This window comes from Salminus brasiliensis, chromosome 16 (assembly GCF_030463535.1).
Source record: "Salminus brasiliensis chromosome 16, fSalBra1.hap2, whole genome shotgun sequence".
NCBI classification, from domain to species: Eukaryota; Metazoa; Chordata; class Actinopteri; order Characiformes; family Bryconidae; genus Salminus; species Salminus brasiliensis.
In genome coordinates, this window is record NC_132893.1 from 35,116,357 (window position 1) to 35,137,450 (window position 21,094).

The 21,094-nt window shown below is 45.1% G+C and overlaps 1 protein-coding gene across 1 annotated transcript; it reads left to right on the top strand.

Moving 5' to 3' along the window:
• Nucleotides 1–131: 131 nt before the first annotated feature.
• dhx29 (DEAH (Asp-Glu-Ala-His) box polypeptide 29) lies at nucleotides 132–20,799 on the top strand. The gene is made up of 28 exons (XM_072659105.1): nucleotides 132–403; nucleotides 1,663–1,736; nucleotides 2,837–2,950; nucleotides 3,111–3,240; nucleotides 4,771–4,910; nucleotides 5,355–5,498; nucleotides 5,836–5,962; nucleotides 6,668–6,823; nucleotides 7,128–7,296; nucleotides 7,446–7,566; nucleotides 7,681–7,853; nucleotides 8,003–8,438; nucleotides 9,024–9,167; nucleotides 9,263–9,439; nucleotides 10,049–10,189; nucleotides 10,317–10,458; nucleotides 10,577–10,697; nucleotides 12,128–12,212; nucleotides 12,316–12,404; nucleotides 12,492–12,620; nucleotides 13,974–14,049; nucleotides 14,805–15,029; nucleotides 16,311–16,447; nucleotides 17,084–17,174; nucleotides 17,837–18,133; nucleotides 18,815–18,946; nucleotides 19,079–19,175; nucleotides 19,282–20,799. The coding sequence occupies exons 1-28, from the start codon at nucleotides 271–273 to the stop codon at nucleotides 19,338–19,340; spliced, it is 4,059 nt and encodes a 1,352-aa protein (XP_072515206.1). The 5' UTR covers nucleotides 132–270; the 3' UTR covers nucleotides 19,341–20,799.
• Nucleotides 20,800–21,094: the final 295 nt, after the last annotated feature.

Sequence of the window (21,094 nt, forward strand, 5' to 3'; positions counted from 1 at the left end):
CTAAATCTATATTTTTAGCTGTTTAAGTCGAATTAACGATGTGTTTTTCACCCCCTGGCTGTTTTACACGATGGCAATGTGAACGCCTGCCTCGGACTTTTATTTTGGAATGAGCTGAAACGTCCCCGGTTCGCTGTGCAGTAGTGCTCTGTGGCTGTGGGTATTTCTAAGGTGCTGCAGCTCTCTCTCTCTGTGTTTATCTCCGGGTTTTAACACACCGATAACTCAGCTTTCATCAGATCTCACACTCGCCGGAGTCGGTGTGTCTCAATGGGTGGAAAAAAGAAGAAATCTGCAGCTCCGTCCGCTGCAGGACCTGCAAACACGGTGCCGGACACCGGTGGACAACGGCAGCAACAAGCAAACAGCACTAAAACATCCAGCAAGGAGAATAAAACTAAAGGTCTAACATTAAAACTTATATATAACTCATAATTACTCTTCCAGCTTTAGATCAAACCGGTTATACTGGGAGATCTGTTTCACAGACAGTTCTGGCCTGGCCAGGTTCAGGTCCACTACTGCCCAAACTGTTAAAGGGCCAGTACCCTATATTTAAAGTCCACTCCTGGCTTTGTGACTTGCTTTATAAATCAGTTGTGGTTAAACTTTAATTATTTAATTATTATTATTATTATTATATGTCTCTTTTATTATACGGCTATTGTGCCTTTAAGTTTAGGGATGCGCCGATCTGATATTAGGCTCGGGTATCGATCCCGATATGATAACTAAATTAGCTGGATCGGGTATCGGATAATTATGCTGGTTCAGGGAACCGATCCTTTCACTTTAATGTGTTGCTGGCATGAGACTGCACTAAATGTGCAAATAAATAAATGACAAGTGGCAGTTTAGCAGATTTATATGTGTGTTAATTAAAGTTATGATGATTAAGTCAATGCTGATGCCTTACGGTTTATTATTCAGCATCGGTATCGGATCTGTATCGGGTATCGATTGATATGTAAAGTTTATGCATTGATATTGATATCGGTATCGGAGCTGAAAAAGCCAGATCAGTGCATCCCTAGTGAAGATAGCCAGCCTCTGTTCTGATTGGCCAGTCTGTGTAGTTTCCCACTCAGATAGCTGTGATACTCAAGTTTGAGTGGGTGGAGCTAAATTTCTGCGTCTGTATAAACAGTAGATGCTTTGGAAACAGTGAATGAAATCGGGTGTAATATTGTGGTTTTACATACATGGGGAATAAATTCAGCTCTTATTACGAGGCTTTGAGGCTTTGATCAGTGGTTTTGTAGGAAAATTAAAATATTATATATAGTTATATTATGACTGATGTGTTGTGTTGGTCCTGCTCTGGGGCCTGTGGGCGTTTCCTCATCCTCACCTCACTGCAGGACTTTTTATCTTTTATGGCTTGACGCCACATTTACCATTTTTCTCATAATTCAGTTTAGATTTATTGTTTTATTTATTATTATTATTGGTATTGTTGTTATGATCCAGTGTCGACCAGAGGACGGATCCCCTTTTGAGTCTAGGTTTTGTCCGAGGGAGTTTTTCCTGGCCACTGTTGTCACTAGCTTGCTCAAAAGAGGCTCGGACCCAGACCTATAAAACTAAATCCTATAGAAATAATACAAACACATGAGAAATCTAACATTGTATTTTCTTGTATCTTCTTTCTGTATTTCTCAGCACCAAAAACCTACAGCCTCAACAGCACGGCTCAGGTCGACACCAGTGGAGTCTCGGACAAATCCATCCTTAAGGTGAGGATACCAGCTGAGAGGCCTGTGACCTAAAGCTGCAGGATACGGACAGAATCCCACACTGTACTGGGGCTAACTGCTGCTACCTTAACATACCTCTCAATATATAGCAGTAAGAGCTCCGGGCTGTTGAAGGCAGGGTTGTAGGTTCGATACCCGGGCTCAGCAAGCTGCCACTGTTGGGTCCTTCACCCTCTCGCTGCTCCCTGGGTGCTGGAGTTAGCTGCCCAATACTCTGGGAGTGTGTGTGTGTGTGTGTGTTCACTGCCCCTAGTTCACTAGTGTGTGTGTGTATGTGTGTGTGTTCACTAACACAGATGGGTCAAATGCGGAGGACACATTTTGCTGTTTTTTTAGGGTTTTTTGGGGGTTAGGTGTGAAATGCTCGGTTCTAGATAACCTCCCCCAGTCAGAGCTGGAGTTCTACAGTGGAGGTTCTAGATAAGCTCCCCCAGTCAGAGCTGCAGTTCTACAGTGGAGGTTCTAGATAAGCTCCCCCAGTCAGAGCTGTGGTTCTACAGTGGAGGTTCTAGATAAGCTCCCCCAGTCAGAGCTGTGGTTCTACAGTGGAGGTGAAGGGAAGCAGACGTCTGAAGCTCTAATAAAAGCTCCTCACAGAAAGTTCTTCACCTAATGGTGATGAAGACGCTGCCTGATGCCTGAGACACTGTTCTACCAGAGTTCTGAGAAGAGCTCGGCTCTAGAACCTGCTTTTAGAACCAGATCATTAAAATGGTGGAGGGATACATGCTGCAGGGTGTAGTGCAGCTACAGAAAGTAGTCCCTAAAGAGAACTGCATTAGAGAGATTCTCTATTCACTGTTTTACCTTCATCATCATCATCATCATCATTCCATATAAACTCAGACGATTGTGTAGGTTCACTGGTGGGTTTGGAGAGGAGATAAATTATGGGCTGTATCTGTGTTGTAGTCACGGCGACCGACGCCTGCTTCCGTTCACCACCGCTGTAGAGAAACCTTCAGGAGGACTCTTAACCTCTCAGCTACTGAATTTCTTTAGCGAATGGTCAGCCTGGATGGACCCCCTCGTTAGTTTGCGCCTCGTTAACGGATTATTTTTTTGTTCTGCGATCAAAGGTCATCATTCAGTCTGACCTGGAGAAGAAAATCATCAAACTGATCAACGACCACAGACAGGAAAATGGTGACAAAGGGCCAATATCAGGGAGACTCACCACTAAGAAGCTGCTGGTAATGAAAATATCCTTATTCCAGTTCATAACTCTTATTAATTAATTAAGCAGAATTTCTCAAATCTGAAGAGGGGAGGCTCCTATTGGACCAAAAATGGAACTCCTGCCTTATGAAATACTCTGAAATTGATAAACACTGCATGCTTTGTGTTGTGTAGGATTTGTACACGGCTCTGCAGAAGTTCCGCTTTAAGACTGAGCACATCGAGGAGGCCATGAAGAGCAGCATGCTGTACGGAGGGGATCTGCACTCGGCGCTCGATTGGCTTTGCCTGAATCTCAAAGATGGTAAAAGTACCACATTGATTAATTACTAATATGCATTAGTCCAGATGTTGTGTGTGTGTATATACTAGAGATGCACCGATCCGATATTAAGCTCGAATATCGGTCCTGATATTAACAAAATTAGCTGGATCGGGTATCGTTAATTAAGCCGATCCTTTCACGTTAATTGGTCGGTGTGAGACTAAACTATAAGTTATTTATTTATTTATTTATTCTCAGGTTCAGCTGCTAGATTTTATTTTGAATTGTGATAAAAATAAATAAATAAATAAAAACAAGACTGATTACTGTTTGTGTGTTTGCCAAAGTGAAGCTACTTATTGGCTGATATTAATTTAATATATTTTCATATATTATGAAGAAGTTTGACTCCTTTTTTTTTTATTTAGAATTTGAATGCTGTGTCAAGGTCCTGCACATGTTTATTTTAATGTCAAATAAATAGTAATTTAGTACATTTATATCTTTTATTATATTTTAATTTGTTATAATTTGTTTTACAAAGTTAGTAAAGTCAGTCCTGATGCCTTAAGTCTGTCCCACATGGTGAAGTATACGATTCATTAATTCAACAGTTGTATCAGATCTGTATCGGGTATCGACCGATATGCAAAGTTTATGTATTGGTATCGGTATCGGAACTGAAAAAGTCGGATCGGTGCATCCCTAGCATATACTGTACTGTACAGAGGTTCTAGGCCCCTAATCCCATTACTCTAAACTAGAGCTGGGCAATATGACAATATTTTATCGTATCGTGATAACTTGTGGTACTGTAATGCACAGTGCTGCTTTTCTAAGCCTATGGAGGATGTTTTCAGTGCCTAAAGATCACTGATCAGCTGTACTTAGTGCTGTTGTACTGCATGAAGTGCAGCATTATCACTGTGCTGAGTGTGAGTATCTGAACAGTAGTTTTTAAGTGATGAACCGTATCGCCCAGCCCTACTCCACCCCCCGTTTCTCAGCAGTGAGAGAGTTTTACTGTAGAAGCTCCAGATCTCATCAGAACAGATAAAGCAGGTGAACATAAATCCAGTAAAAAGGAGAATCAAGAGCTTCTTATTCTGAAGAAAGAAAGTAGTGAGATCTTGTCGGTGAGCTAGTCTGAAGAACAGAGCTCGGTTCCTCCAGGGTTCTCCTGGACGCCCCCCAGTCCAGCCAGCACAGCGTAGAGGATGTGTTTAACTCCATCAGCAGCAGCAGCAGCTCACCTGATTTACCATCATTAAGCCCTGATTTACCACCAAACCAGGTGTTGATCTGAGGAGAACTCTAAATAACACTAGACTCCATGAGGAGAACTTTGGAGATGTTCTAATGAACACAGTGTGTTTTTATATATATATATATATATATATATATATATATATATATATATATATATATATATATATATATATATATATAACACATAGAATACAGTATATAGTAGGTGGTAAGTGTTTCCGATAAATTGGCCAATGCATGCCTACGCGGATTATACTGTAAATGCCTCAAAATGACTCTGTTCTCTTTCTCTGTTTGAAGATGAGCTGCCAGAGGGATTTAGCCAGAGCTTGCGAGAGGAGAACAACAAGAGCCGGGCCAGGTTCCAGGATCAGAAGCAGCAGAACCAAACACCGGTCAGAAAAGAGGAGTGCAAACCGGTGGAGAAACCGAAAGCCAAGGTAGATCATCAGAACACCGGGACAGAAACCTCAGTGAGTCGTTACTGTTACTGCTGCTGTTCTGCTTTCAGAGATGTTCAGCAGAATCAACAGAACCTCCAGAACAGAGCCACTCGGGTCCAGTCACACCCGACTCCCATGTAAACCAAGGGGTAGAAAATCCACAGTATCTGAGGCACATTATTGCATTAAGGGAGTTACTCTGGGGCTGGTAGGCGGTTGCTATCATAACCGTGGTGGTTGCTATGGTAACCATGGTGGTTGCTATGGTGCAATCACTAATAAATTCAGGCACTTGACACACAGGCATATCTCTGGCTGGATAAAGGTGTGTGCATGGTAAATTAGACCCCATGCTGCTCAGCACTACACTAGGCCTTGTTCTAGGGCTCCACTGCAGAACTACCCATGCTGAGAGTGTCTCTGTACCCTCTGTGTCCTCAGGCGCAAGTGAGGGATGACTGCGTGAATATGAAGGAGTGGATTCTGAGGTATGCGGAGCAGGAGGAGGAGGATGAAAGCAGTGAAGAGGAGGAGAGGAGCGCAGACGGCTCTAACAATCCACAGCTGAACGAGAAATTTGATCCTGTAGGTCCAGATTACCTTATCTTACTTTCCACTGCGTGTGTATTTGCAGTACAGACGTATAATTATTGAAATTATCTTGGAGATATGGGATCATTTTTTGACCAAAATGCATTTTTAGGCTTCCCCAGTCATATTTGTTTATTCAGTGTTTTTTAAAAAGTGAAATACTGAATTGAATCAAATTTAGGTGAGATTTGATTCACTGAATTGTTTCCTAAAGAATCATAATCAGGTGGAATCTCTTGAGGAATCCCCAGTTGTGCAGTGCTGCTGTGTGCACATGTGTTTCCACACCGGCTGTGTTTTTGTTGTGATATTGTAATATTTCCCCTCTCAGAATGACCGCTACCTGCTGCTGACTGCCCAGCTGTATGATGCCAAGCAAATGGCAGCAGATGCCAAAGCCAAGAAGGACAAAGCAGGCCAGCGAACAGCACAGGACCGCATCAGGGTCATCCAGCAAGGTCATAACCCCCCCCCATGTTCCAATACTCTGACTCGTGTTGATTTAGGACAGTGACTTTGCTGTAGTTTCACCATATACTCTGTATTTCTGTATGCACTATATGGACAAAAGTATTGGGACGCCTGCTTATTCATTGCTTCTTCTGAAATCAAGGGTTAATTAATAAGAGTTGATCCTGCTAATGTTGGAGTTGGAATCTCTACTGTCCAGAGAAGAAGACTTTCTACTAGATTTTGGAGCAGAGCATTGCTGTGAGGATTCGATTGCATTCATGTCAGGATGTTGGATGGATGATCACCACACCACCTCATCGTCCCCAACTCCTAAACTCATCCCAAAAGTACTGGATGGAGCTTCAGCATCATTCCAGAGAGCACAGTTCTTCCACTGCTCCACAGCTCAGTGCTAGGGGGCTTTATACCCCTCTACTAGCCCACGCCTGGCATTAGGCAGCATGGTGCCAATAGGGTCATGTTTATTGAGTCCTATTCTATTGGCAGTACTTTTTCTCTAGAGGGACTAAACAAGCTGTGTGTGTGCATTTGCACATTTGTGGCAGCAATTGGTGCACCCTAAAGTAGCTGAATGCATGTATTAGAAGAGGTGTCTACAAACTTAGTGGATATTAGTAAAATGGGCTCTTTCAGTAAATGCTCAAAGATGTTTGTATATTTATTTATTTATTAATTTATTTTATTTTCAGAGATGAAGCCCTTGGAGTCTCACCCGCTGTTTAACCCGGCCATTAAAGTCACAGACGCCCCGAAAGAGGAGAAAAGGCCCGCACCTGTGAAGGAAGTGAACGAGGACCTGAACTTCAACCTGTTTGAGCAAGCGGAGAAACAACCAGCCGAGAAAAGTGAGAACTGTCGAGTATATTTGAACTAGGGGCAGTGAGCACACACACACATACCCAGGGCAGTGGGCAGCCAACTCCAGTGCCCAGGAAGCAGAGAGAGGATGAAGGGCCTTGCCCAAAGGGCCCAACAGTGGCAGCTTGCCGAGCCCGGGTATCGAACCCACAACCCTGTCATCAACAGCCCAGAGCTCTAACCGCTGAGCCACCGCTGCTAGATTACAATGGTTAAATTCCCAGTCCAGCACCTCAGTGGGAATAGCTATACTTGAAATCACACAGTCCTGACCTGTCTTTTGTTCTCCAGCGGAGAAGAAGAAGGAGCCGAAAGACGTCCGGGACTTTGACTACACCAGCCGCAGCTGGACGGGAAAATCCCCCAAGCAGTTCCTGATCGACTGGTGCAGGAAAAACCTCCCCAAGAGCCCGCCGCCGTCCTTCCAGAAGGTTCCTGCCGGCAGACACTGGAAATGCAAGTGGGTGATCTTTTCACCTCTTTTCACTACTAGCCCCATTATTCTTGTGCAGCGCCATCTGCTGGAGCAGCGCCATCTGCTATTTTTTATTGTATATAAATATAGATATTTTTGTATTTGTGTGTAAATGTGCCGTCTTTGTGTGTCAGAGTTCGAATCCAAAGGCCTGATGATGTGCTGGAGGTCTGTCCCACCATCCTGACTGAGGACAGCATGCAGGCCCAGCATTTAGGAGCCACACTGGCTCTCTATACCCTGGTGAAGGGACAGGTGAGTAAGTCTTTAAGGGGCCAGACCTCAGTGTCTCTCTCTCTCTCTCTCTCTCTCTCTCTCTCTCTCTCTCTCTCTCTCTCTCTCTCTCTCTCACGCATGTGTGTGTTCTAGTCAGTGCACCAGCTCCTCCCTCCTCCGTATCGGGATGTGTGGTTGGAGTGGAGAGACGGCGAGCAGCAGAAGGAGGAAGAGACTCGCTCAGCCATCAACAAACCCCGCGATCAGTTCATCGCCCGCCTGCTCGCCCGACTCAAACAGCAGCAGCCCCACAGTCAGCAGGCCAGGTACCACTCTTCACACCCTGCAAAAAAATCCAGTACTTTCAGTACTCCACTGTAGGGACTAGTGATTAGGGGGCCATTTTTGTTCCGTGTTGCGCTCCAGGGTAGGGACTAGTGATTAGGAGGTCATTTCTGTTCCCTGTGTTCCCTAGCTGTGATTCCTCGTGTCTGGGAGACGAGCCTGAGGACTCGTGGGAGAGTTTGGCCGTTCAGGATGATCTGCAGGAGTCCCAGCGTGAAGTTCAGGACGTCCGGCTGTGGGAGGAGGCTCGGGCTCTTTACCTGAGGCAGCGTAGCTCGACGCTGGCCTGCAAGCTGCGGTCAGAGCGAGAGCAGCTGCCCGTGTTTCAGCACAGGGGCCGCGTGCTGGAGACTCTGCTGCGCCACCGTGTGGTGGTGGTTGCTGGAGAGACGGGCAGCGGGAAAAGCACACAGATCCCGCAGTTCATCCTGGAGGAGCTGCTGGCCGGGGGAAAGGAGGCGCGGCCGTGTAACATCGCAGTCACTCAGCCCAGAAGGATATCGGCCATGAGTTTGGCCAGCAGGGTCAGCCAGGAGCTGGGCAGCGAGGACGGACCTGGAAGCAAGGTGAGGGATCTGGAGCTATGAGGCCAAATGTTTGTGGACATCCCTTTTCATGAATGCATTCAGAAACTTTAAGTTGCACCCATTGCTGACACAGATGTGCAAATGCACACACACGCACACAGCTTGTCTAGTCCCTGTTGAGAAGTACTGCCAATAGAATAGGACTCTCTGGAGCAGATTAATATACATATTAATATACATATACTATTGGCATCATGCAGCTGTGAAACATTGAAACTCTAGAATGATGGTGGTGGAGCTTCATCCAGTACTTTTGGGATGAGTAGGGGATGATGAGATGGGGTGGTGATCATCGTCCAACATCCTGACCTCACTAAAGCTCATGACACTGAATGCAATCAAATCCTCACAGCAATGCTCCTCCAAAATCTAGTAGAAAACCTTCTTCCCTGGACAGTTACTCCAATAAATGCAGGATAAACAATTTTAAAAATACCCTTAATTTCAAAAGAAAGAATGAAGAAGTAGGTGTCCCAATACTTTTGTCAATGTAGTGAATGTTAGCCTTGTATCTCCAGTGTAAAACTAAAGACGCCAATCGTAACGTGTGAGTGTGTGTTGCAGGAATCTTTGTGCGGGTATCAGATTCGGATGGAGAATCGCTCCTCTGACTCCACACGGCTTCTCTACTGCACCACCGGAGTCCTCCTGCGGAAACTGCAGCAGGACCGCCTCCTCTCTACCCTCACACACATCATCGTGGATGAGGTGAACACACACACACACAGCTGCTTTCCTGCTGATCCCATATCTGTTTGTCTTTGGCAGTAGTAGTTGTTTACCGTGTGTTTATCATTCCTCAGGTTCATGAGCGCAGCGTCCAGTCTGATTTCCTGTTGACCATCCTGAGGGACGTGGTCCATAAGCGCTCGGACCTGCAGCTGATTCTGATGAGCGCCACTGTGGACTGTGAGAAGTTCTCCGCCTACTTTAACCGCTGCCCTGTGGTCACCATCCCCGGCAGGACCTTCCCTGTGGAGGTGAGGGTCAGGCAGGATTCTGTGAAGGCCCTTTCATTGTCCAGTGATGTTAGTGGAGTTGGACTGAAGGACCTTCTTTTGAGAATAACCTTCTTTTTTTAGTGTAACTCTTATGAGAGACACTATATGGACAAAAGTATTTGGACGCCTACTCAGCTTATCCCAACTCATCCCAAAAGTCTTAGATGGAGCTCCACCACCATCATTCTAGAGAACACAGTTCTTCCACTGCTCCACAGCTCAGTGCTGGGGGCTTTACACCCCTCTACTAGCCCATGCCTGGCATTAAAACAGCATGGGGCCAATAGGCTCATGTTGATGTGCTCCAGAGAGTCCTATTCTATTGGCAGTACTAGGTGCAACTTAAAGTAGCTGAATGCATTCATTAAAGAAGGGGTGTCCACAAATATTTAGACAATGCTCACTAGAAAGCGTGTCCTTTTATTGGCGGTTCAGAGCACAAATCCCACTCCCTGACTGTAGGGGGAGCCCAGGAGCAAGAAATGCAGGTTCTCCATAATGCTGCTTTACATACCTCCTAATTCAAAGAACTGTGTGTGTGTGTGTGTGTGTGTGTGTGTGTGTGTGTGTGTCTGTGCTTGGTGGTAGGTGTTCCACCTGGAGGACATTGTGGAGGAGACGGGTTATGTTCTGGAGGAGGATTCAGACTACAGTCAGAGGTTTGTGGAGGAAGAGGAGGAGGTTAGCGTCTCCGTCACACAGAAAGGAGGCAAAACACTGCAGCACCAGGTACGAGTCTCGGCTGCAGATCAACGGCGTCTTTTTTGATGTTCAGTCTGAATTTGCATTTACCTTTAAAATACACAATTGTGTGTGTGTGTGTGTGTGTGTGTGTGTGTGTGTGTGTGTTTTGCAGGAAATGATTATGCGGGACTCTGCTGGTTGGGATCTGGGTCCAGAGCTGGATCACTTCAGCAGCCGCACGCGCCGCGCCCTGCAGTACATGAACCCAAACAAAATCAACATGGACCTGATTCTGGACCTGCTCGCATACCTGGGTAACCCTTAATGACCCTGAGTGACTCTCCGTAACCTTGAGCGATCCCAAATAACCTGAATAACCTTGAAAAGCACTTCTTCAATCTCCGTCTCATTTACTGTATCTGTCATATTCAGATAGATCTCCCCAGTTCGCGGAGATGGACGGGGCGGTGCTGGTGTTTCTGCCCGGGCTGGCCCACATTCAGCAGCTCTATGACCTTCTGAGCACCGACAAGAGATTCAGCTCCAAGGACAGGTGATTCCTCCTAAAAGCTGTCTGTTCAAAAACCAGCGGATCTCTGATATCTCTGATACGCTATATGGACAAAAGTATTGGGACACACCTCTTAATCATAGAATTTAGGTGTCTGATTCAGTCCCATTCAGCCACAGATGTATAAAATCCAGCCTCTAGTCCTGCAGTCTGTCTTTCCTCCACACATCAGTGAAAGAACGGGAGGTTCTGAAGAGCTCACTGAGCTCCAGCGTGGTTCTGTATGTAATAGGAGACACCGCTGCACCAACAACTACAAGTCAGCTGGTGAAATCTCCTCCCTCCTAGATCTTCCTCCATCAGCTGTGAATGGTGTTATTATTGAACAGTGGAAGAGTTTAGGAGGAACAGCTCACAGAGAGCAGCTCAGCCACCGAGTGTCTGTCAGACCACGTAAAGTTACAGAGTGGGGTCAGGGCCGAGTGCTGAGCTCAGAGCAGAGTGCAGAAAAGCCTCCAACTGACTCAGTAACTGCAGCAGAGCTCCAGACCTGCTCTGGCATTAATTAACATCAGTACAGAAACTGTGCACCAGGAGCTTCATGGCATGGATTTTCATGGCCAAGCAGCTGCATGCAAGCCTTACGTCACTAAGAACAATGCTTAGCGTTAGGTGGAGTGGTGTGAAGCGCACCTCACTGGACTCTGGAGCAGTGGACCTGTGTTCTGTGGAGTGATGTACACGCTTCTCTGTCTGATGCAGTCTGATGGACGAGTCTGGGATTGGCGAGGCCAGGAGAACGTTAGTTACCTGCCTGACTGCACTGTGCTAGCTGTAAAGTTTGGTGGAGGGGGGATAATGCTATGAGGGTGTTTATCAGGGGTTGGCCTACAGGCCCCTTAGTTCCAGTGACGGGAATCTTACTGCTTCAGCAGACCTTCTGGAGACATTCTGGACAGCTGTTCACTCCCCCAGCATGGCCGACTGTGCCCCAGTGCACAAAGAAAGCTCCATAAATGCTTAGTTGGGTGAGTTTGGTGTGGACAAACTCTACTGACCGTCACAGAGCCCTGACCTCAACCCCTTTAAACCTTCAACCCCTTTGGGATGAACTAGAATGGAGATTGCGATTGAGATTGCGAGATTGCAGGTCCTCTCGTCCCACAACATCAGTGTCTGACCTCACAGAAGCTTTTTCTGGACGAACAGGCAAAGCTTCCCACAGACATACTCCAACATCTTGTAGAAAGCCTTCCTAGAAGAGTGGAAGCTGTTAGAGCTGCAAAAGGGGACTGACTCCATATTAATGCCTATGGGTTTAGAATAGGAGAACATGAAAGCTTGTCTAGGTGTCCCAATACTTTTGTCCCTATAGTGTATTGCAACACTATTGTTTGTTTACTCCATTAAAATCCATGTTAATAATGTATATAAGAATGATTATATGATAAGTGATTGTTGTTTTTGTTTAGATATAAGCTGATAGCGCTTCACTCCACGCTCTCCTCACAGGACCAGGCCTCAGCCTTCACAGTGCCTCCTGCTGGTGTGAGAAAGGTACTGCTCTGTTTTAGTTCCTTTGTTTGTTTGTGTTGTAATGTGTAGAGCAGTAGAGTAAGTGTGTGTGTGTGTGTGTGTGTGTGTGTGTGTGTGTTTTCAGATTGTTCTGTCCACAAACATCGCTGAGACAGGAGTCACTATTCCAGATGTGGTGTTTGTTATCGATACGGGGAAAACGAAAGAGAACCGGTAAGAGAAGAGCGCTCACCTGCTCGGCTCGGTCGTTCACTTTCAGAAAAGCGAGTAACCCCGTGTGTTCCTCTGTCTGGTGTTCAGGTATCACGAGAGCAGTCAGATGAGCTCTCTGGTGGAGACGTTTGTGAGTAAAGCCAGCGCCCTCCAGAGGCAGGGCCGAGCAGGACGAGTGAGAAGCGGATTCTGCTTTAGACTCTACCCCAAATTCAGGTGTGTGATTAACTCCGGGTGTAGTTTTACAGCCTGTTGTTCTCATGAGAATCTAACAGTGATCACGCTGTTGTAGAATGTGGCTCCTACCAGCCTACTACTACTAACTACTACTAATACTGATACTAGTACTGCTACTACTACCAGCCTCCTACTACTAACTACTACTACTACTGATACTAGTACTTCTACCAGCCTACTACTACTAACTATTACTAATACTGATACTAGTACTTCTACAACTACCAGCCTACTACTACTACTACTAACTACTACTAACATTGATACTAGTACTTCTACAACTACCAGCATACTACTACTAACTACTACTAACTACTACTACTACTGATACTAGTACTTCTACAACTACCAGCCTACTACTACTAACTACTATTACTACTAACTACTACTACTACTGATACTAGTACTTCTACAACTACCAGCCTACTACTACTAACTACTATTACTACTAATTACTACTACCAACTACTACTAATACTGATACTAGTACTTCTACAACTACCAGCCTACTACTACTAACTACTACTACTAATACTGATACTAGTACTTCTACAACTACCAGCCTACTACTACTAACTACTACTACTACTACTGATACTAGTACTTCTACAACTACCAGCCTACTACTACTAACTACTACTACTACTGATACTAGTACTTCTACAACTACCAGCCTACTACTACCAACTACTACTAATACTGATACTAGTACTGCTACTACTACCAGCCTACTACTACTAACTACTACTACTACTACTACTGATACTAGTACTTTTACAACTACCAGCCTACTGCTAATACTGATTACTACTAATACTGATACTGTCACTACTACTAATGCTACTACTAATACTGTAACTACTACTACTACAACAACTTATACAAGTACTACTAGTATCAGTAGTAATATTAGTACTACTAATGCTACTACTACTGATACTAATACAACTGATACTACTAGTAGTACTAATACTAGTATTACTAATGCTGCAGCTTCTACTACAAATACAACTACTGCTGCTGCAATTGATAAAGCATCTACTAACTACTACTACTGATACTGGCACTACTACTACTAATGCTACTACTACTAATATTAGTATTAATACTACAACTGTATACTACTTAAACTGGCACTACTACTACTAGTACTAATGCTACTACTAATGCTACTAGTACTAATATTAGTATTACTACTACTTCTGCTGCTAATACTAATAACTACTACTGCTTTTACTATTAATGCTGCTAATATGAATACTGAAATTAATATTCCTACTCCTGCTAATATTAATAATAATGCAACACTGTGGGGATTTCTGTCTCCTGCAGGTTTAACAGCTTCATTGATTACTCCAAGCCGGAGATCCTGAGGGTTCCACTCGAGGAGCTCTGTCTGCACATCATGGTGACGTAACACCCGGTTCACACTTCTTCAGATAAAAATGTGATCTACCACATTACTTTCACACTCATCATCACTGTGGAGCAAATGGAAGTCATTCTGAAGCATTTCAATTGGCCCATCATCAAGAACGTTTGTTTTCACAACCTGAAAAATGGAAAAAATGGAGACGCAAGGTTTTTGCAGGACAGCACCAACTAAAGTTTAGTTTAATCCCCCTGTGTAAATCAGAAAGCTGCTGATCTGCTCAGTAAATCACTGATATTAGAATAAACACTAATAATAACACTCCTACAGAAAGTGGTGGAGGTTCTCCATCACTGTGTTCATCATTAGAACATCTCCAAAGTTCTCCTCTCTCATGGAGTCTAGTATTATTTAGAGTTCTCCTCAGATCAACACCTGGTTTGGTGGTAAATCAGGGCTTAATGATGGTAAATGAGGTGAGCTGCTGCTGCTGCTGCTGCTGCTGATGGAGGTGAACACATCCTCCACGCTGTGCTGCTGGACTGGGGGGCGTCCAGGAGAACCCTGGAGGAACCGAGCTCTGTTCTTCAGACTAGCTCACCGACAAGATCTCACTACTTTCTCTCTTCAGAATGAGAAGCTCTTGATTCTCCTTTTTACTGGATTCATGTTCAGCTGCTTTATCTGTTCTGATGAGATCTGGAGCTTCTACAGTAGAACCTCTTATTACGACACACACACACACACACACACACACTCATACTGGCTGTTCTCTCTGTGTTTGTGAGTAGAAGTGCGAGTACGGCTCCCCGGAGGAGTTCCTGTCCCGTGCACTGGACGCCCCTCAGCAGCAGGCTGTGTGTAATGCGGTCGGCCTGTTGAGGAAGATCGGCGCCTGTGAGCAGGAGAGCCACACGCTCACCCCACTCGGCCACCACCTCGCCTGCCTGCCTGTCAACGTCAAAATCGGCAAGATGCTCATCTTCGGCGCCATCTTGGGCTGCCTGGAGCCCATCGTGAGTTCAACCTTAGCCTACAGCAGAAATCCGAGTGTTTCAGTCTGGACTGCTTTTTCAATATAAGACAGCCAGTCAGAACAGAGCTCATTTAAATATACACTACATGTCCAAATGTTTGTGGACACCCCTTCTAATGAAGGCATTCAGTTACTTTAAGTTGCACCTATTGCTGACACAGATGTGCAAATGCACACACACAGCTTGTCTAGTCCCTGTAGAGAAGAAGTACTGCCAATAGAATAGGACTCTCTGGAGCAGATCAATAAACTACAGTCTAACACCAGGCGTGGGCTAGAGGGGTAAAAAGCCCCCCAGCATTGAGCTGTGGAGCAGTGGAAGAACTGTGTTCTCTGGAATGATGGTGGTGGAGCTCCATCCAGTACTTTTGGGATGAGTTGGGGTTGATCATCCAACATCCTGACCTCACTAATGCCTTTGTGGCTGAATGCCATCAAATCCTCACAGCAGAAATATGTGGAAAGGGCAGATTCGAAGCTTAGATGAGGAGAGGAGGAGGTATTTAAAGCAGCATTATGGAGAACCTGCATTTCTTGCTCCTGGGCTCCCCCTACAGTCAGGAAGTGGGGTTTGTGCTCTGAGCCTCCAATAAAAGGACACACATTCTAGTGAGCATTGTCCAAATGTTTGCGGACACTCCTTCTAATGAATACATTTAGCTACTTTAAGTTGCACCTAGTACTGCCAATAGAATAGGACTCTCTGGAGCAGATCAATAAACATGAACCAATTGGCTCCATGCTGCCTAATGCCAGGCATGGGCTAGTAGAGGGGTATAAAGCCCCCAGTATTGAGCTGTGGAGCAGTGGAGGAACTGTGATGTTCTCTGGAATGATGGAGGTGGAGCTCCATCCAGTACTTTTGGGATGAGCTGGGGATGATCATCCAACATCCTGACCTCACTAACGCTTTTGTGGCTGAATGCCATCAAATCCTCACAGCTATGCTCCTCCTCCAAAATCTAGTAGAAAGTCTTCTTCTCTGGACAGTAGAGACAGTTACTCCAACAGAGGCAGTAGAAACTCTTTTAATATCCTTGATTTCAAAAGAAACCTGGAATGAGCAGGTGTCCAAATACTTATGTGATTATTGTGTATTAGTGTTAAACGCATATTGATAAAAACAGCATGTTTAATTCCAAAAAGTAATTAAATGTTAGTTAATGAAACTATAGTAATTTTAGGTTTATCATATAGATAAGGGTCATAGAGGGTCATTGGCTCTTTGGTTCCTATTAATAATGACGTTTCTCCTCTGCAGGCGACAATAGCTGCAGCAATGTCTGAGAAGTCTCCGTTCTCCACCCCAATGAGCAGGAAGGAAGAGGCTAATCTGGCCAGAGACGCGTTAGCCATCGCCAGCTCAGACCACCTCACCATCTACAACGCTTATCTGGGGTGTGTACACTAACCCTGAGATACGCTGCACAACCTTATAATCTTTAGCTGCTTGTGGCAGCTTGGATTTAAAAGTGTCCAAATGTCTGTGGACATCCCTTTCTAATGAGTGCATTCAGCTACTTTAAGTTGTACAAATGCATACAGACACACACAGCTTGTCTAGTCCCTGTAGAGAAGAAGTACTGCCAATAGAATAGGACTCCCTGGAGCAGATCAACATCATGAACCTATTGGCTCCATGCTGCCTAATAATGCCAGGCGTGGGCTAGTAGAGGGGTATAAAGCCCCCCAGCATTGAGGAGCTGTGGAGCAGTGGAAGAACTGTGTTCTCTTGAATGATGGTGGTGGAGCTCCATCCAGTACTTTTAGGATTAGTTGGGAAGGATGAAGTTGGGTGGTGATCATCTTCCAACGTCCTGAACTCAGTAACGCTCATGTTGCTGAATGCAATCAAATCCTCCATAGAAAGTCTTCTTCTCTGGACAGTAGAGACAGTTACTCTAACAAAAGCAGGATCAACTCTTTTTAATACCCATGATGCAATAAACGAGCAGGTGTCCCAATACTTTTGTCAATAAAGTTTATACAGATTTTTCAACCAGATTTAACCCTTTTGATCACTGCGCACTGTAGGTGGAGGAGCGCCCGCAGTGAGGGAACGCGTGCTGAGATGATCTACTGCAGGAAACACTTCCTGAACCGAACTGCACTCATCACCATCGAGGTAACTGTCTCTCAGTGCCTCACTGAACACACAGTGCTAATGGTGTGAGTGACTCCGCACTAAACGCACACACTCGGCCTGGTTCTGACTCGTCTGGGTTCTGACACACTTGGGTCCTGAGGCTTTGCAGGTTTTGCAGGTACACCCTTTTGTTTGGTTGTTCACATCAGTCTAAGCAGACGCTGCTGAGGTCCTGGGGTATTACCTAGGTCCACAGCTCTGACCCGCCATGGCATGGGTGGCACCGGACCTCTGAGGGTGTCCTGTGGTATCCGGACAGTTTTAGACAGTTACTTTAAGTCCTGTAAGTTCTGAGGTGGGACCTCCATGAGCATCAGTAAGAGCTTTGGGCGTCCATGACCCTGGTAGGTACTGACCATAGCATACTGGGAACACCCGACAAGACTTGCCTGATGTTTTGGAGATGTTCTGACCCAAACGCCTAGCCATCAGAGTCCATTTTTTTCCTGCTTCCACAACTTCATCTTCTTTAAGAACTGACTCTTCACTTGCTGCCTGATATATCCACCCCTTCACTACGTCAGTGGTTTTAATGTTATGGCTGATCAGTGTATGATGGATCATGACTACAGTAGAACCACTGGGGGGAATTACAGTGACCCAATGACTGATAAAGTACTGTGTCCATTTTCCACTATCAGAATGTAAAGCAGGAGCTGATCCGGATGGTGGAGCAGACCGGCTTCAGCAGAACCTCGCAGGCCCGCTCCAAAACAAAAGGCCCAGCATCCCTCTCCAAACAAGACACGCCGGTTCTGGCAGCGGTTCTGACCGCTGGGCTTTACGACAGCGTGGGCCGGACCCTGTACACCCCCTCGGTGGACCTGCAGGAGCGTGTGGCCTGCACGGTGGAAACAGCGCAGGGGAAAGCTCAGGTCCACCCGTCCTCCATTAACCGCAACCTGCAGACTCACGGCTGGCTGCTCTACCAGGAGAAGGTGTGGGTTACAGAACCTCATCATAAAGTGATGCCTACTGGCAATTCCAGCTCAAGACCAGGTTCTGCTGGCTGCTGGTTTCAGATGCGATGCTGTAAGCAGATCTTTGATGGTCAGAGTGATTAAAAAGCTGACCATCCAGAGGAAGATGCAGTCTGTACTGGTAAACCAGCTGGTTGACCAGCTTATCTCCTGACCAACATCATTTTAACTTGAGATGAGCTGATAGACCAAGCAGTCCATCAGTTTGTTTGCTGGTTGTCCGGCTGGTTGACCAGTTTGGTAAAGATGTTCAACCAGCTCGGTCAAGCTCTTGACCAGCATAGTGTAGATGTTTTAACATGAGTATCAGTATGACCAGCCTGACCAAGCTGGTCGTGAAGCTGGTCGTGAAGCTGGTCTTCAAGCAGCTAGTTTGGTCCACAAGCTTGGTTATGTTGGCCATGCTGGTCAACCAGCCCACTATTAATGATCTGAATTAGCCTAAACATAAACATAATTAATTGCATTAATTAGTATATTTGCATATTCATGTAACTACATGGAATAGTCCAGTACAGTGAGGACTGGGCGGGCATTGACCGCTCGGATGATTCTCAGTTAATCTTAGTTACCAGTACTTTCCACCTCTGCTATAAATGATGGAGCTGAATTTGTGTGTGCCTGTGTTTCCACCCCCAGGTGAAGTACTCAAAGGTTTACCTGCGGGACACCACCCTCATCTCCCCGTTCCCGATCCTGCTGTTCGGGGGGGAAATCGACGTCCAGCACCGCGACCGACTGACCACTGTGGATGGATGGATTCCTTTCCAGGTTAGAACATCCACTCACTCCTTCTTCAGAGTGGAGGCAGGAACAAGCTTTACCCATAATTCCGAGTAACGGCTGAGTTCAGTTCACACTTTCCACTTTCAAGTATGTCTGTGCTTATTTTTTCCCATCAAGGCTCCGGTGAGAATCGGGGTGATCTTTAAACACCTCCGCAAACTCATAGACTCTCTGCTGGACAAGAAACTGGCCAACCCCAAAATGAACCTGGAAGGTATTTCATATCTAAACAACACCGAACCTCCACCAGCCGCTCTTCCTGTGGAGACGGTTTTAATGAGTTTCCAGTAATTAATCATCTGTTTCTGCTCTTTGCTCAGATGAGAAGACCATACAGATCATCGTCGAGCTGATTAAGTCGGAGAAGCAGCTCCGGTGAAGCTCCCAGCAAGCAGCAAGTGTTCCCCAGTACCCAAGTGTTTCCAAGCTTTACAGAACGCTGTTTAACCCCAATGAGAGACTGTAGCTCCGCCTCCTCAGTGTATATCACAATACCTACATTTAGAGCGTTATTAATATTCACCCTAATGAGAGACTGTAGCTCCGCCTCCTCAGTGTATATCACAATACCTACATTTAGAGTTATTAATATTCACCCTAATGAGAGACTGTAACTTTGCCCTATATATCACAACCCTCTAAATGTAGATATACACCCAGGATATGCACTGAGGAGGCGGAGCTACAGTCTCTCATTAGGGTGAATATTAATAACGCTCTAAATGTAGGTATTGTGATATACACTGAGGAGGCGGAGCTACAGTCTCTCATTAGGGTGAATATTAATAACGCTCTAAATGTAGGTATTGTGATATACACTGAGGAGGAGGAGCTACAGTCTCTCATTAGGGTGAATATTAATAACGCTCTAAATGTAGGTATTGTGATATACACTGAGGAGGCGGAGCTACAGTCTCTCATTAGGGTGAATATTAATAACGCTCTAAATGTAGGTATTGTGATCTACACTGAGGAGGCAGAGCTACAGTCTCTCATTTGGATTGAATCGTTTTTTTACCAGCGTTTTGTAAAGCTTGTCCAACCTTACAACAGTAGCTATGAAAGAGCGCGTTTGTGGGCGGAGCCTGGAGAGAACAATTGGCATAAAACATTTCACTATGGTTTTGGGCTGCACAATATATCGTTTGTTAATTGTTATCATGTTATCGGTATTGCAGTTCTGACATGGCTTGCAACATGCAAATGAGCCCTTAGGTATATTTACTTTGGCCTTTGAGCATCCCTGACCAATCACAGCCTCCGATGAGTGAGTGTTCTGTGGGTGTTCTGATGAATCGAGGTGTATGTTTACATTTACAGCATTTATCTGAGCTCTTATCCAGAGCTCTTACATCTGGATGTGCTTCATGATCCACAGGTAGGAGAACGTAGAGTTTGGAGTCTAACCCAAGAACCCTCTTGGTGTGTTTGCACAGCTGGAGGAATTGAACCCCAGTTACGTATTATGGTACACCAACTGCTCTACAAGGTGCTTTCTAACCTAAGCAGAAGGAACTTGTTTTGGTTGAAGTAGTCCATGCCAGGTCACACTTCTTCACTAAAATGGAAATAAATATATATATTAAATAAAAATAAATATACTGCAAGGTTACAGTTGCAATCTGCACCAATATAATCACTGTATAATATCTGTCCATATTGTGCAGCCCTGCTTTAGTTTCTTTTTGTTTTTGTATTCCAACATTAGCCTTCAGCTCATCAGCTAACAGGGCCAGAGGTGTCCCAGATGTTGTGATGAACAGAGACGGTGATATGAAATTTGGTGTGTATAATTTTGTTTTTATTTTTTGCTGTGTACATGTGTCGCCAAATCAGAATAAAGGTATTTTAACACAGAATAAGTCATTTTTATTTTCTCTTGCATGAGAATTCCATCAGTTTCCAATATTTCAACATAATAACATGTCTAAGATGAAGGTGAAGGGAAGCAGACGTCTCTACTAAAAGCTCCTCACAGAAAGTTCTTCACCTAATGGTGATGAAGACCATGCCTGATGCCTGAGACACGGTTCTGAGAAGAGTTTGCCACTATTTTGCCATAATGATGAAAATTATATACAGCATATGGACAAAAGTATGTGGACACCTGACTATGAGCTATGTGAGCTTGTT